We start from the raw sequence: 17,480 nt of genomic DNA on the forward strand, positions 1-17,480 counted from the left end.
CTTAAGCTAGATGGAAAAAGTAATTTACAACTTTTACAACGACCCAATTAAGATATTTGAAAGCAACTGCATACTATACTTTGTTCTAGACTATGGCCCCTCTATTAATAACACACACAAACAGGCATTCTCATGTCTGAATGAACAGTATTAAACAATAACATAGGCTTGTCTTTATTTCATGTAGCTTTTCCCTCCCTTGTCAGGGCTAGCTAGCCTTAAAGAACTAGGACTCATCTCAAACAAAATAACCTTCTCCTAACACAGTCTTTTTGCACATACTCTGGGAAGAGCCACAGCTCCAGTCATTTCCCTCATATCAGATTCTAGACACAAAAAGTTATTTTAGGCTGTTTTGCTTAAGGATAAAAATGAGGTCTCCAGACTAAGATCCAGACTAAGTTCAAATGGAAAACTGACCAACTGACCTTCTCCACTTCTGCAGCAGCCAAGCAGCAACCATGTGGTAACTATTGCTCAAGTAAAGTTGTATAAGGGGCTGTTTAAGCTCTTTTAATTAATTGTACAGCTGTGCACAAGTCACTCCATCTTGCTACTGAAAAGTATTCTGCAGACCATCTTCAAGAAATGCTCTATGGACCTTAGTTAAAGAGTTTTCATTTTACTGTGTAGTCCAACAAAAAAGCAGCAGCCTCCAAAATTAAACAGCTCTCTTACTTTGGTGGTCTCTTTCTTCCATTCCTTTGAAAAGTATTTGCTAAGCTTCTGCTCCAGGTCTATAAAAACATATTCATTATCTGAAAGATAAGAAAAAAGGGAATTCAATGTAAAATAATTGGAAATTTTTAGTCATTAAACATTTAGGTGACACTACAAATTATTTCCAAGCAACACATTTGCTCAACAGGGAATAGACAGGGCAGAAAAAAAAAAAAAAAAGAAGAAAAAAGAGTACTCTTAAATACATGTGCTACTCCAGAGAGCATGGAAGGAAGGTCATTCACACCTTCAAGAGATGCTGAGCTAAAAGTTCCTGAACACCTTAGCTAGAAATGCAGAATTCCTGCTTTATGGTCAAGAAGACACTTACAAAAAAGAGAAACGTCTTACCCAGCTCATTGTAGTGCCAGCTTACCAGATTCAGTTTTTCATTGTTATTAAACAAACAAGCCTTACCCAAGCTTGCATTCTGCCATCATGTAGTAACACCATGGTCTAACATGGCAAAAGTACATCAACAGAGCTGGGTATTTGACAGGTTTCATCCTCTGCATGTGAAGGGGATCCTCTGAAAGGGTGAGAAACAAGAGGACCAAACATAAACGCCTTCCTCAGAAGGTCTGGTGTGTCCTGCTCACACCCAGCTTTTTTCATATAAAGAAAAGATGAATGAAAGGAAAGGAAACCTGGCCTACCTCAAAAGACTAAAGGACCAGGACTTGCTCTCCACCCTAGTGAGATTGAACAAGACACAGCCTGAATGGCACATCATCTTGAAAGAGGTTTGTGCTGCTTTCAAAGCTGATGTTTCATAACTCTGCTTACCAATTATCAAATACAAACAACTCAGCCAGTGAAAGACTTTCCTGAGTCTTCAAGTCTCTTAAAAAAAAAAAAAAAAAAGACAAGACCTGACAGGTGTTTCAGGTTGCAGCAGCAATGCCAGCTGAACACATTCACCTGACCAGTCCTCTATTCTTTGATCTTGCTTAGGACAGTGTTTTGACAGGTGACACAAGTGCCAAAATGAAGAGCTTGCTCCTTAAACATGAAAGGAGCAGCAGTAAAAAGGGGAGGGAAAAAAAAAAAAAAAGAACCCTCCACTAAACAAACTTCTGCCCCTTAAGACCAGCCCAGACTTCCAAATGAGATCCTGCACTCATGTCTGTATTATGGCAGATGCAGGCCTGGCATGGCCAGTGTTACAGTAGGTGTTGCAGTGTTACAGCAGATATTGAGGGGGCTCTAAGCTACCTCACAGCCACCCTTCCAAAGCATTCCAGATCCTTACAGGGGCAGAGACAACAAATACTTTCTTTGCTGGCTTTCAAAAAACAAGCAAGCAAAACAACCTCCTATCGCCACCTCCTTCAGCTCCCACCTCAAGTTAAAGAAACCACATCTGCTGCTATCCAGAACTGGCCCACACATCACATATTCTGTAAAATAGCAGTAACACTGGATACAAAAAGGACAACATCCAAAAAAATCCTGTTTCTGTCTCCATGCTCCTTCCTGCATTGTACTGCTTGCAGCTGTAAGACCTCTGTTTATCATGTTACTTGACATATCACATACAGAAACAAAACAGTATTTAACAGCACCATCAAAATGGCTACATGGAATTTCTGAAAGTGGTGGGAATTTACACGCTATAGTACACAAGATGACATGGAAGTCATTTTTGCTGTTTTGACAAGGAGAGGAAGAGTTTTTTTCATCACAGAGATTGCATCTTGTACCTGCCCCTTCACTTCTGTCTGTAAGATAGGGTGGCTGGGGTCTACACTGGCCCCAGCTCTTCCTTCTCTAGGTCCAGTAAGATCAGATAATCCTGCCTGGAAGAGGCTGATAGAAGTCCTAGTCAGTAAGAGCGAGAAGGGTTTGTGCATGTTAAGCTTGTCTCTGCCCCTCGTCAGCTGCCAAGCTGGTAAGCATCACTCCAGAAAGTTTTTCTTAAAAAGTAAGTAAAAGCTCATTTAGGGAATCAATTGCACAGCAGGTGACAGGAGTGGGATTACATGAGCATGCCACCCAGTCTCTCCCTGGGCTTTGGCAGTCCTGGAGAAGGGCAAACCCTCCACTATGGGCTCCCCACCTGGCACCAGGTTGGTTGTGATGGCACAGCAGTGCTGGGTAAAGTCTGTATCAGTTCTGCAAGCGCTGTGGTCTTTAGATAACACCTTGTTAAGAGGCTGTAACAAGTTCAAGAGTCAGTTTCCCTTTCTAGCTCAAGAATGATCCCACGCCCAGAGGCATTTAGAGAAATACATTCATTATTCCTCAGTCAGGAGGGGAAAACTGCAACAGCAAACACAGTGACATACCCTGAACCATCCGATCACACCTGAATATTAGGTCAGAAAGGGAAAAGTGTGACAGAAGAGTTACACTACAGTAAAGCCATTTGTTACCCACACCCCCTCTTTATCTGTCATGTTAATTAGGTTAGAGATGATTTTGTGAGGGCACAGATGTCATACCTGAAGATTGCAGGTTATTACTAGGCCTACTGGGAGGTAAAGGGCAAGAATAAGCCAGGCTACAGGAGGACATCCCAATATATCTTCTCTTCTTCAGGGTCCCACTGCTCCCCAGCCCAGTTCAGCATCCTCCCTCTCATGCAAGAATGCAGCACTGCATTCCTCCTTAATGAAGTTAATATTGCTGGAATGTCAGCCTGCAATGTAAGCCTCCATCTACAAAAACAAAGAAGCATTTCCCTCCACACTCCTACTGCTTTGTGGATGGCTTTGTTTTGGTTTTTTTTCCTTACACTGGATTAGTGATGAAACCCTAAGAGATCTTTTCCCAGATGCTAGAACTATCTGCTTTGAAAATAAGCATCTCTAACAGATATGAGGGCACCAAACTGCAGTACCTCTGAGCAGTGCTGTAAAGGACAATATAGAAATGCACAGATGGCCCCCTTTCCAGGGAAGAATAAATTTGATCTGTGGATCCAAACAGGGCTGGATACTCAGCAGGTACAGACTGTCATTGCTTCACTGGCCTTATCTGAAGGACAAGTGAAAGGTACTAGGAAGCTGACTGAGAAGCATGCACACATAAAAATACACTCTCATCCACCTGCAGCATGACACTGAGTTCGTGAATCTCATCTCAGCACTGTAGGTGATCTTACAAATACATCAGCTTCTCTTGAAAGGTTCCCTCATGTATGTGTGTACAGATACCAGACCTGGCACAACTCACCAGTGCACTGCACTGCAAGCCTGAGATATTATTCTGGACAGCCAGCTCCTTTGCAGTAAGGCAATTTGCACATTTCTCCCAATTTCACCTTTAAGAATTCTCAAATGAGATTGAAAGTTTATGCTACAAAAATCACATTTCAAAGTAAGCAGTTACCAGAAATTAAAAACATTTCTACTCTGCAAAATTAACTTAGCACATTTTATGTATTTAAAAAAATATAGGACATACATTGTTGCAAAAAAATAATGTGCCAGGTCCCCAGTTAGGAAAAAAGTGACTCAGTTCCAGTGAGTGACTTCTAATAGGCATTATTGACAATGCAGGAAAAATAGGAATAGAAAATTCCTGTATGGAATAGAAAATGGCTGTAATACAGCGTCAAATCAGTTCTGAGTCATTGTTAACCTAAAGGCCATTATTTTGCATTAACCAGTTCCTCCTCATCTCAATTTTTATGAAAAGTAAGTTCTCTGCATAAAAGCTAAGTAATGGCAAATGCCAAAAACCTGTTCCCCTCCTGTGCCCATTGTGGGCTCGGAGCACCAAGAAATTCCACAAAGGTGTCCTACCACAAGTCAGAGCTTAGGCCCCCTGGGCAGCCAGGAATATCCCATTAACAAATTTGGCTGAGTCATGTATATTTCAGCAATGCAACTAGACAGTCTAGAAGAATAGGACTCAAATAAAATATGAATTAGTGCGAAGCCAAATTTCCACATAGCAAGCATTTTCTGACTAAAAGAGAGGGGAAAAATTATCCATGGCTATTGCACTTAACTTTTCCCAGATGCTTCAAGAAACTTTGTGGCAAAACCCCTACGTCCCCTGAGGTGCAAGAGGAAAGACAGCAGGAGCAGGACAGAGGGATGCCAGGGTTAGGGGAGAGCTGAAGCTTAAAAAAAATCCAAAAAACAACAAAACCCCACACTAAAAAATACCTCACAACACATGTTGTACACCTCACATAAACTGAATACCAGAATGGATTTTTTTGTTTGTTTATTGAAGGAGAGCTGGCTGCACACTCCTTCTGCATGTGTATCTACCCAAGCTTCCAAGTGTTAGTGATTTGGGAAAACACTACCCACACAGCACCTGCTCCCACCACCTCTGCATAACTGCTCAAAGCTCCTGTTTTTACCTTTCAAGCCAATAGAAGGAAATGTTGTCCATTTTCTATGTGGTTGATTAGTTTACTAAAGGGTCTAAAAGAACTTGGCTGAGGATAACCTTGTGTTTTCAGCTTTAGCTGGAAAGTACATATATCCCAAGTGAAGGGAAGAATCACAAGAGAGGCTAGGAGCAAAGCAAAGGAAGTCCCAGCTGAGGTCACTTTACCTGGGATGGACACAAGGTATATGGAGGGTAGCATGAAAGGAGACATTATCAAGGAGCCTGGGATCATGTGGTGTTAGGAACTGTTGAGGTCTTGTTGGGGGTTAGGTGTCCTTCCTTTTGTTCTGTCTCACCTATGGAATTTTTACCCATTTCTGGTGGGGAAACCTGACTGCTGGTGCTTGTTGGATGCTTGAGAAACACAAATTGAGAAACAAAGAGTTCGGCTGGGCCCAAGGGGGGAAGGGGGGCAGGAAAAAAGGGAGGGTGGGGGCAGCTGGTTTCTTCAGCTTCTCAGCTTCAGAGCAGAACTCTCGCTGGGAGCTGTTGCAGCTGGGAGAAGGGAATTCACCATCACTCAGACAGAGCTGCTGCTTCTTCTTCCTTCTTTGTTTGTGGGCCTCGCACCCCCTGGCCTGCTGGGATGTGGCAGTGCCAGCCCCGCTGTGGAGCTTCTGATGCATCTCTCTCTCACCCACCTGCCCAGGATTCCTACTCATCCCTGCTGTTCCAGCTGAGTGTTCCTCAGAGCCCTGCAGGAGCACCAGGACTGCCCACCTGAGGGGGTTTGTGAAGCAAAGCCTCTCCTCCATCCTTTCCTGTTTCGGCCAAGAAGGCTGTCATGGGGTCCCAGGTTCTGTTTTCTTGCTAATGCTGTAGTTATTGTTGTTTGTTTGCCTTGTTATACAAACTAGTAAAGAACTGTTATTCCTATCCCCAGATCTCTGCCTGAGAGCCCCTTGATTTCAGAATTATAATAATTTGGAGGAAGGGGGGGGCTCCTGCCCTCCCTAACAGACACCTGTCTTGCAAACAAAGACAGGTCTGAACAGTGAGCTAAAGGCTCAGTCATTCCTGGTAATGGACAGGTACTGCAAGAATTTTATGTTGGTATCTTACATTCAGCAACAAGGCAGGCCAAGGCAAAGATCTTCAGACTGCAGCAATGTCATAGGGGATTCTTCTGCACAAGAGCTGCAGAACCATTTCTAGCACTGCTCATCCAGGGGAAAACAAACTCTTTGCAATTCTCAGGCAGGAGAGCACTTGGCTGGATGCTGCACTGATACTGAATGAGAAACAATTGATAGCAGGTACAGACAAAAAATTGCCTTCATAGGAAGAGACCATGCAAGTTCTTTCAAGGAGTACTTTATACTCTCTGGACATCTGAACCCCTGCAACTCCCTCTAAGTGGTTCATTTCTGCATGTGTTTTTCTTATATTGCATTTAACTCATCTGAAGTACCAAAGTCACTGCAATAGAGTTGTACCTTAAGTTAGAGTACAAGAGAAATTCATAAAGGAGATTCAACTATATTAGCAGATTTAAGAGAGGACAGGCAAGAAGCATGGATAGTGAGGAAGGACTGGTGTGTAGAAATTGTCATAAGGTATTTCAAAGAACTGTTCTTTGTCTCTTAAGAGACCCTTTGTTGTAAGAGATAGTCATGTAATATAAAGAAAGCCTGGTAGCATATTCTGTCCATGAACTTCAGGAACTGAGGATATACACATATGCAGAAGAGTTAACTGGAGGCAGAGTGGTTTTGGCAGAGTTAATCACTGAGCTCCTTGGTAAGCACATACTGGGAAGCGTGGGTCTGGCAGGGTGAACAGCCATAGCTTTAAAAAACAAAGCTTTCAAAATCATCCTTGAGGCAGGGGAGCTGAAGCAAAGGGATTTGGTTTCCTAAGAAAGCCAGCCTAACAAACCTAAGAGGACACAGAGACAGTGGCAGGGTATAGGAGCTGCAGACTTGCTCCTTCCCAATTGAAGGCTTCCATCTGCTTAGGTCAAGCAAGGTTTGCTCCTACAAAGGCATTGCCCAAAACTCACGATCGAAGGGATCTGGGTTATAGCAACAAAGGAAGCTTGGCTGTTCTTTGTCTGCTGACAATCAGTTTTGTTTTAGAAGACTGAATGTGTTGCTGCACATACTTTCCGATAACAAGAGGGAAACCTCCCGCAGGGCACTGGATAAGGCTGACCCTGCAGGAGGATTTGCCATGTAAGACCCAGCTGCTGAAGAAGCCTGTGGAACCAGATTGAACCTGGCAGGGTCACAGGATCTTTCAGTGAGCAAACTAGGGGTTAAAAAAAAAAAGCAAAGAAAAAAAAAAGAAACACTTCAGCAGCAGGAGCACACAAGGTATAGCCTGCCTGATGATCCATGACAAAACTAGAAGAGCAACATGTCCCAAGGTTTGTAGGGCCTCCTATTAATGCACATTCCTGAACTTGATTTTTAAAGTGATCAACTTCTTACAGACACAAGTAAGGTTGTTTTTTTTTTCTCCTCAGATATATTTAGTTGCAGCAGTTTTCCTCTTGTGAATAAAAAAACAGTTCAAGAGCAGAAGGGATGGAAAATTCTATCCTGACACTGTAACCCTTAATCCTGAAGCTTGCCCCTCAGCATCTGTAACAGCCAGAAGAGAAGGCAACATATTTAGGCATCAAATGCTGGGGAACTTGTTCCAAGACCTATAATTTAGATCTTACAGCACTGGTGGTTTGCAGCTTACATGGTGCTTTACACTGCTGTTTTCCTTTTTGCCACACTTTGGAGTTAAACTTCTGTTTATGATTAAGGACCCCAACCTCTCCCCCTCACACACATACTTACTATGAGACCAACTGAGCATTAGTGTATCTGTACAATGTCTGCAGGTCAAATGGGCTCCTAATCCAGATAATCCATGCAGTGTGATTGGCTACAGTTCTGTAGAAATCCTTTAATTTTCATTCTCTTGCTCCTGCTGACAGTCAGGGTTTTGTTGACAAATTAGCAGCAAACTAATGGATGCAGGTGGATTAGAATACCTTGTTTTGCATGTGGCAGTATCAGATCACCAAAAAGAAATACACACTAAGAAACTGGGAAAGATATTATCATTAAAACAGGGTGTCTGTTTTTTTTTAAAAAAGTCTTCTTGAAGCTGCAGCACAGAGGTGAAAGCTTCATGAAGAGGATTACTTTGCTCAAAAAATGCTTTCTCTCCATTTTTTGGATACCTAGCTCAGCCTCTCCTGACAGACCAGGCCCAGGCCTCCCTTTCAGAGCATCTGTGGGGTGCACACTGACTTGCCACTCAAGCAAGGCAGTCAACTTAAGCACCCACAAGGCAACCTTGAGAACACAAAACTTACCCAGGCCTCCCCACAACCTGACCTGAGAGCTTCCTTTTTTGAGATGATAGCTTGTTGTGAAGTCAAAAATCCCTGACAGGCAGGCAATGCCTTAAAGGCTAGTTTCAAATGCCAGACTCAAAGTGCTACATTTGCTATAGAAGCAAGACCTCAGCTACCACAGTCTGTTGACCAAAACAAGGAGGAGAGAAACCAAGTTGTGGAACAGAAGTAGTATTTCCTTTCAGGAAAGCAAATAACCAGCCCCCGAAACAAACAAAAAAGAGACATTAATTCTGGCTATTGCACTCTTGCAACTCTTTCCCTTGACTTATTAAGAGCTTTCTGGAAGAATTAGCTGCTATAAAAAGGAAGAACACTTTCATGAAGTAAGAAGACTATTTCCACTTAAAGCTGTGGACAATATACTCTTAAGTCTAGCCAGAACAGCTCTATTATGCTCTTTGGGATGGGTGGTTACAATGCATTTCCAACAGGTTGAAAAGCATCTGCCACAACAGGGTATTTTGTGACCAGAACCCCTGTGCTTGACAGGGTGAAGCAAACTGCTTCACAGAAAAGGTGTGAGGGAAGGAAAAAGCAGGGTATGGAAAAAATTAAACAAAAAATATATGAAGGGGGGAAAAAGTGAAAGAAACACGGGAAGAACAAGAGAAGAATTCAAAGAAAAAAGGAATGAAATTTGCCCTGTCTTACAGGAGAGTACAAGGGTTCCAATTTCAGCCAAGATGCCCTGTAAGTGGAATACGCAAAACCTGGTGTTAAAAAATGTCACAAAGAGGAGGACCCAGAAACACAGATGATTTGTGAAAAAAGTTAAGACCATTCAGGTCTCCTCTCATTAAAAAAAAGCTTGTGCTGGTTTAAAGCACAGGTTTATTAGGTTTAAGGAATCTCTTGGAGACTCTGCAAACCTTATAGAGATAAAAAGCTTATGTGTCTCTCAGTTTGAATGCTGCACTCAAAAAAAGCAGTTCTTACAGAATGAGAGCATAAAGGAAATGAGACAAACTTAGGAAAAAAACCCTTATTTTATCCTACATATTTATAAAGAGGCAAAAGAAACCTTATTTAGAAAGACTTTTAAAAGACTACTGTAATTTCAATTAAATATCTAGAACTGCAGTAGTAAATAACACACTTGAAAAAAGTTTCTGGAGGAGAGACAAGTCTTTCAGTGCTTTTGGTACTGGAGGGAAAGAAGATAAACAAGACAACCTATCAATTTCTAATTACTAAGAGCTGGGGTGTGGGAGGGAATGGCAATGCTTACACCACATCAGAAATATGATCTCTTACATCAATTTGCTTCTTTAAGGCATCATCTTAACACCAATTCCTGGCTAATACTAAGCCATAAGACCAAGCAAACTGGACTTTAATTCACTGACTAAGAAGTTTTGTATTTCCCATGTGATATTTCAAAACCCAGTGTGTCCCACAGATGCATTCAGTCCTTTACAATCATTTTTATTTCCTGCCCAGTGCCACATTCTTAGTGTGTGACTTCAGACGATAAGTAACACTTTCAGCCCCGAAGTCCTTTTAAAATCCACCTCCTGTTCAATACCTATAGTTTGGAATATAGTAACAAATATGTTGACTAGCAACTCCCACTTCAGGAGAGAAAGAAATCCCCACAAAGAGGTGGAATCTAAGAACAAAGGTGGAGAACAAAAGCCCCCCTCCTTTACTCAATTTGTCTGCCCACATACCAAAGATCAAAAGAGCTCTGGGAAGGCTCTGCATAATCTACATACTTTGTGACCTTATTACAATCAAATTCCCCCCGCAGGCACAGCCACTGTGTATATATGCACACACTGTAAATACACAAGCGGGTCTGTGGATGTTTGCCAAGTCACTTGCTCGTGCATTGAGTTTGCTTACTTTTAACAATGCTGAGGCCAAAGAAGTGAGGCTCTTTAATCTTCACTAAATCACAAACTTGCTGAAAGAGCTCCTGTCCAGTGGCTTTGACCTGAAAGACACAACCAGTACAACATTACATATGGCTCACACACCTGGATGGAGCAACTCTTCTAAACAACTCTAAAGAAGAGTTCTAAACTCTAAAGAGTTGTAGACCAATACATTTTTGTGTACCAAAGCAAATACCCAAACACAACCACACCAGAGAACATGCTTTGTTTTCAGTATTATTGCTATTATCATAGAATAATAATCATTAATATTTACTGCTCTCTTGCAGATTCTTCTTTGAGAAAAGAAAACAAAAAAACAAACAAAAGTTTTCATTCAGGAGAACCAGGAACAAAAGTATCCAAACACAAGACTTTGAGTAGCTCATAGGTTAGAGATGTGGTTGTTCTGTACCCCACACAGAAGAGCTTGTTCTGCCTCCTGCTGACTTCTAGTCACACAGCCATTAACATCTTCATCTTTGGCAGCTGTAACCAAAACCCTCTAACCTCTTGCCTGTTTCCCTGCACACTGAGACCTTCCAATACCCTTGCCTCCTGTAATGCACAGACTCCTCCAGAAGGAGCATGGTTCTGGGTAACTTCTGGACCTGGATGTGTACTATGATTGGAAGATTCCCCCACTAAACATGTCCCCATCTAAAGCCTCATTTCCCTCTGTCCCTCTGCACCATCCCAGGAGTACTGACAGACAAACCACAGGCACAGACAGAAACCCCACAGAGGCATGGGGGAAGGAGTTCAGAGAAAGAACAGATGGGGAGAACAGAACAGCACTGACACAGACAACCTCAGCTCAGGCCATGGTGCAGGCAGCTGCAGCTGCAAAATGGGCCAGGACCTTGGAATTTCATTACCCCACTGCTGGATGATGCAGATTAGCAGGGCCAGGAGCAGCTGTCTGCAGGGGTATAGTGCAGTGCTACCTACTGAGCAACAAAGATGACAGGGCAGAAGTCGACTGCTTAACTCTCCTACAAACCAATCACCATCCTTATTTTTCAGGCTCTTTAAGTGTAGGTGTGCCACACACCCCAGAAACTGGCTTGCACTCGCCTCCCTGCCCCAGGATGTACCATGTCACTAGACATCGACAATGGGAAACAGGAGGTCATTTAAGTACTAATTTTCTTCTGTTTGACAAGGCATCAGTAGCCAGACACTCACTACTGTTTTATCAGGAGCTCTGAAGCCTGCCCTATACTATAGTGCAAACATGTGTAAGCTTTGAGCAGGGAGGAGGCAGTGCACAGTTCTGATAAGACCCAAACCCACATCTGGGTCTTATTATGAGTCTCCATGTGAGACTGCACCCTTTCAGTCTCAGACCTAGATCAGTGTTTGGTCAGACACCAAGAACACACATTTGGAAGGTTAAGTTGGGCACAGAGCAGTCTCCTTTGCCAAAGAAGCAAGCTCTGAGCATGTTCTCCTACCTGGGAAGGATTTGCTAAGAAAGATGTGACCTACCTCTAGCCAGAATGGTTATGGACATAAAAGAGTCACTGGCAGCACGCGACTCTCTGTAAATGCTACGCAATGGGATGAATTTTCTAAGTGGCAAGCTTTCATACCTAAGGGAAGTAAAACCTGCTTTAAGATACTTAATTCTAGGGAACTGAGCACTTCAAGTGACAGTTTTGTGGCACTCAGCTCTAAACAGTGATTTAGGCAGATTTCTTGCACAGCAGGTATGCTACTACCACCATGTCCATTCTCCTCTTGGCACTTCCCCTCTGTATCAAGTTCTACTCCCAGCCTTAAAGGCTGTGCAATACCAATTACACTTGCAATTGCTGCTCCCTCCTCCTACTTTCCCCTCTGCTCAAAGCAACCAATACTTCCCTTTGCATTTTTCATCTGGGTGCTTCTCTTTGGACTTTCCTCCCTATGCATATGGTTCCTGTGCCAAGATTGATCTCAGAATGCTATGATTCATTCCTTCCACTGATACTCAGCTTTGCCCCATGTCAGGCTCAGGGCTTCTTTACACGTGAAATTTAGTCCAAAGTGAAATCAAGTGCAAGTTTACAGAAGGTAATTCCAAGGTCATTCTGTGTACAAATATTCACCTGCATTGATTACCTGTATCTATTTTTCTTGGTACATATGCTTTGAAACATCAGCTTTCCTGTTCACAGAACAACTGAAAGACTTTAAACCTATGCTTGCTATTCACCAACACACAGGACCTCACCAGACTTCCTCCACTCCAAAAATTTCTCCCACTTTGCCTTGCCCTCCTCAGTGCAGCTGGTGAGCTGCAGCATCCACTAGTCCCCCTCACTGCTCTGCTTCTCCTCATGTTCACAGCTGGTCCCAAGAAGGCAGTTTTACTCCTCCCCATCCCCCCAGATTCATTGTACATTCAGAAAGGTAGACATGGAAGCTAATTAAGAGATACTTGATTGTGGGGGAAGAGAATTGAAAATAGCTCCTGCTCTTCCTTCTTCAGCACCACTATCTGTGAATGGTGTATGACAAAGCCATTTTAAAGAGCAAGCTTCAATCTATATGTGACCACATAAAACACATATAGGTAAACTCTTATCTGGAAGGGTGGAATTTATATGGGAGGGGGAGGGAGGACTTACCTGCATAAACACTGTGCTTATCATGGGAAGGATCTATAATTTATTCTGCTGGAAAGATAACCATCCCTACCTACCTCACTGAGCTGCAAGCTTGTTTAGTATTTGCATTCCACACTGAAGAGGTTAAAAGGCTTTGGAAATCTTTAGTAGTGGCATTATTATTCTAATAAATGCACAAAGTATCATCTGTGGTCGTGCTAATTACATTTGGGTTCTATCAACATCACTAGAAAATTGCCTTGATGTTTCTTTAAAACAGAAAGATCTCTCCAGCTGTGAAATCTTAATTTTTGTTGATGTTTTGAATGAGTGTTGTGGTAAAGTCAGAAGCCAAATGAAAAGCTGTTTCTGGTGACTTGCCCAGCTGTAACAGGTCATGTTTCACTCTCTATGCAATTAGGACACAACTGCGTGTTGAGGTCTCATGTTTTGTCCCAGGCAGCTATTCCCTTTCACACACAGGCATCTCCAAGTACATACTTTCCCAATTTCCCAGACACGAAAAAAAGGGGTATCAGAAACTAAAAGGGTGAATGTCTTTAAAAGGAACACAAAGGGGTGCTGCAGAGGATTCCTCTGCAACGTGGTCATGCACAAGGCACCCCTGCTTTGTGGAAGGGCAGCAGGCTAGGACAGGACAGGGGAACAGGGGGGGACACAGCACTTTTCCTCTGTCCCTGTCAGCTCCAAAAGACCATTTCTTATGCTTATTAAATATTTTGGAGGTATTGAAAAAGACATGCAGATGTAGCATTTAGGAACCTGGTTTAGTGGTGGACTTGGCAACATAATGTTTATGGCTGGACTCAATCTTAAGAATCTTTCTCACCCCAAATTTATTTTACAATAAACTGCAGGTTTTCATGATTTACCAGAGCATGACCCAGTGGTGAAGGAACAACTGCATGCTCCATTCAGGCACAGGCACAGTGAGGAGCAGTGATGGTGACAACCCTGCTGGCTCACTGCCCTCCTGCACACCAGCCTGCACCTTCCCCCTGGCTGGCCAGCTCTGCTATCTCCCATCTTTAGCCTCCCAGATAAGAGCTATAAGAAGGTGAGATTTAGGGTCAGCTGAAACAGACCATTACCCAGGCCTGTACACCTGCTGCCAAGAACTTAATTAAAATCATCGTTTTCTGCCTCGCACAAAAGCCAGCAGATTGCAGAAGCCTTCTGGGGCAGTGGATGGGCTGGGTTTGAACCAGTAACCTAGAAGCAGAGCGTCCCAGATTTTTCTCTTAAAGCTTTATTCCATCCAGCCCTTGAGGCTGTTTCAGTTAAGGACGCTACACTTACACACAGCAGGTTGGAAAATTCCGACACGGATTTTGAAGATTAGCACACATCGTTTCAAAAGCCACTGTTTCAATCAAGTACTTAAAATAACAGTTCACCTCAACTGTCTTCTCCCCCTCCTCATCCCAAAACAAAGCCAGATCTCCCCAGCCCACACGAGTGCGCGCACACGCTCACTAGAGAGCACTTATCTTTGAGACTCGCTTGTCCTCTGAACGCCAAGTGCCTCTTGTCAGCTCAGTTTCTCACAAGTTCAAGGAGCAGCCGGCATTGCACAAAGAGGCACCGTGCTGTGCAGACACCGTGCCACCCTGGGCTGCCAGCTGAGCTGGCCCTGCTGTCACTCACACACACTTCCAGATATTTGAGGCAGCAATCAAAGAAATGAAGCGACTTACCTCGATATTTCTGTGTGTACGAGTACTCAAGAAGAAGGAAAATGCCCCACCCTCAATGGCTGTTTGCCTTAGACTCTTTGAAGGGATCTGCAGGCTACCAAAACCAGGAATAGCTGGACTCTTTACAAGAGTAAACAGTTACATGTTGGGTACACTTGCTAAGTAATCAAGGTATTTCAGGTTCAATTTTTTAAAAATTGTTGGATTATTATGAGCAGCAAAACCATTCAGAGATAATAAAAAGTAAATAACAACAGAAAAAGAGCAGAGGAGACCCCCACCCTACAACAGAGCCATGACTTTTAACGAACTCTGCAAATGAGTTGAACCTGCCCAATTAGAAAATGGAGCACCAATTACCCTAAGCTGGCTAATAGCCTTTTGGTCAGCAGACCAGCACCAGGCTTTTGGGAGAACAATGGGAGTTAACAAAACTGAACCGTGGCCACGATGCAGCGACCTCCCGGCCACTCACCCCGACGGCCAGGCTGAGCTGCTCGCGGGTGGGCAGGAAGACACAGACGCTCCGGATCTCTGGCTGCATCCTGCCTGCCAGCAGTGTCCTGCTCATGGTGGGCAGCTCCACAGGGGCTGGGGTCTCCTCTCCAGACAGGTGTCAGGCTCCCTTCATCCCATGTACCTGTTGAAAAGGCGAGAGCATCAGTGCCGTGCTTCTGTTGGCACTGGGAGCAGCTTACAGGACGCGTGTGATGAGATGTGTAAAAACAAAAACACTCCCAACAGTCACCCATTTTCCAGGGACAGTCAGTATTTCCACCAGCATCACAGCAGAAACCAGGCAGTGTCAACCTCTCAAACAGCTTGAAAGTCCCAGGAGAGTGCCATAAAGCAATGAGATCTCCCTGGAATAACAAACCAGACTCAAGGTTTCCAGACTCGTGTAAGTGACAAGGCAGGTGGCACCTCGGGCTGTTGCCTGAAAACACCCATGACATGGGGGAGTGCCCCATCCTTCAGCCAGGCACCTTGCTCACTCCCAAAGCAGAGATTTCAGTGCACTGTCAACAGTTAGTGCAGAGAACTTCATCTGTGCTGTCCTCCCCCTCACTCTGTCCCTACTCCCTGGGAAACCACTGCCTGAAATCCTCTACAACTCAACTCAAAGGAGGAGGTGGAACACAAACTCAAAAGGCTGAGCCACTGGATAACACCTTTTGTGAGGTAAGCACTGCCCTCCTCTCAAGGACTGAGCCCAGCCTGCACAAGCATCTTACAGCTGAAGTTCAGGTATTAACAGAAATAAGAGATGGAAGCTTTCTTTGCAGCCATATGCAGAGAAGCCAATATCATCTTGACTTAACAGCTAGGTGAGACAGTTTTATCAGCAACCTGTAGCATTTTATGTATAGCCCTCTCCTCTTCATTGCTCTCAGCATTCCTCTCAGGAAGTATCCGGTGGCACCTGGTGAATCCATCAGGAAGGGGAGAGGCTCCTCGAGGGTGGGTTAGGTATCAGTGCCAGCAGAGACCGAAACCAGCAAGACACCAACCACGGGGTCCACTCCATCCCCATACAAGATTTGATATAAGGGTTGACTCCCTTCCACCAGCAACACCTGGGCGCTCGCCAGCAGCACAGCAACAGAGGTGCTGCTGCCTGCCCCAAAGTCCCCACACACCTGGGGACAGGCACAGACCCCAGCAAGGGCAGCCCAATGCTCTGGTTCTGGCAGTGCCACCCTCTCCCACCAGCCACGGCCCAGACCACCTTCAGGGGACAGGCTGTGAAGGGAGCCATGGGCTTTTCCTTCACCCTCCACAATGCATAAAAGATGAGGGCTCACAAGTGGCAGGGAAGCAGGCCATGTTATGCTGACACACAACACATATAAATGTATGTGCCTGTACATGTGTGCACCACGTATAAGTTTAAAAAGCATTTTGTGTTTAAAATTGTACTTGTCCTGGTTCAGGAGAAAATTATGGCAGAAGCAAATTCTTGTGTGGGAGATGGGAAAAGCAAACAATAATGTAGAGTACAGCAAATAGAACTTGGATTTTATCCCTCTCCTTTCAACTCTGTACTCAAGCATCTTTTTTTAAAAAAAATTATTTTTTCAAAGCAAGTACACGATAGATCCAGGAGTGTCCTTTTGCAAATATAGAAGCTGTTCCATGCACCTCCCTCCCCGAGTCAGCATATAAAATGCTTCTTAATAAAGCAATTTTTGATTCAAGTTATGTAGAGCATTCCTTATAAGAAAGAAGTAGACAAAAAATGCAGACAAGGAGGTTATTAAAGTATTCTTCAGAACAAGTATTTAGTTTAACAAAACTTAGGAGGTTTAAAAAGATTGCTCTAAACTAAAAGCAAGTGAGAAAAAACCATTTGACTTTAAGTGACACGTGAAAGCTGCTATTAACTGAAATATTAAGAGGAAAATCCTGATTTATCTTCTCTTATTGAAATAATTATACTGACATGCTCTCTTAGGCTCTGGACTACACACTATTAACAGCTGCATATAAATTACAGATGTCTGCAGAATGACTTGAGGGCAACAGGTCACCACTATTATTGCCAGCTGATGTAATTCATGCCATAAACTTTATCAACAGCATAAAGATCATGGAGTATGAACTTTTCAGCATCAGGAGGTTTATCTTAATTGTCAAACGGCTGCACTGGCCAGTACACGTTCCCTCTCACAGAGGGATGTCACAGCCAATGAAGACATTAATGAGGCTCAAAATGGAACTGAAAATAGGACAAAAAAATGACCATAAAAAAACAAACACGTGCACACAGATTCCTTTGGACAGCTGAAGAAACTGACTCCCACTTCCCCGAAGCCTCTATAATAAAAAGTTTCTGGAGAGAAGTTTTTTTCCCACA

At 43.5% G+C, this 17,480-nt stretch overlaps 1 protein-coding gene across 4 annotated transcripts in view; it reads right to left on the minus strand.

Annotated features, from left to right (window-relative positions):
• The window catches only part of FRMD1 (FERM domain containing 1), a 39,135-nt gene that overhangs the window by 13,758 nt on the left and 7,897 nt on the right, over positions 1–17,480 (minus strand). For all 4 annotated transcript variants that reach the window (XM_014248357.2, XM_005518576.3, XM_088053512.1 and 1 more), the window contains 3 exons: positions 15,099–15,263; positions 10,280–10,370; positions 679–758 (listed from right to left, as the gene is read on the minus strand). In XM_014248357.2, the coding sequence (XP_014103832.1) occupies positions 679–758; positions 10,280–10,370; positions 15,099–15,194 (267 nt within the window). In that variant the 5' untranslated portion in view covers positions 15,195–15,263. The remainder of the gene's footprint in view (positions 1–678; positions 759–10,279; positions 10,371–15,098; positions 15,264–17,480) is intronic.

Source organism: Pseudopodoces humilis, chromosome 3, assembly GCF_049639895.1.
Source record: "Pseudopodoces humilis isolate 2021_Gansu_Grassland_sample_001 chromosome 3, ASM4963989v1, whole genome shotgun sequence".
NCBI classification, from domain to species: domain Eukaryota; kingdom Metazoa; phylum Chordata; class Aves; order Passeriformes; family Paridae; genus Pseudopodoces; species Pseudopodoces humilis.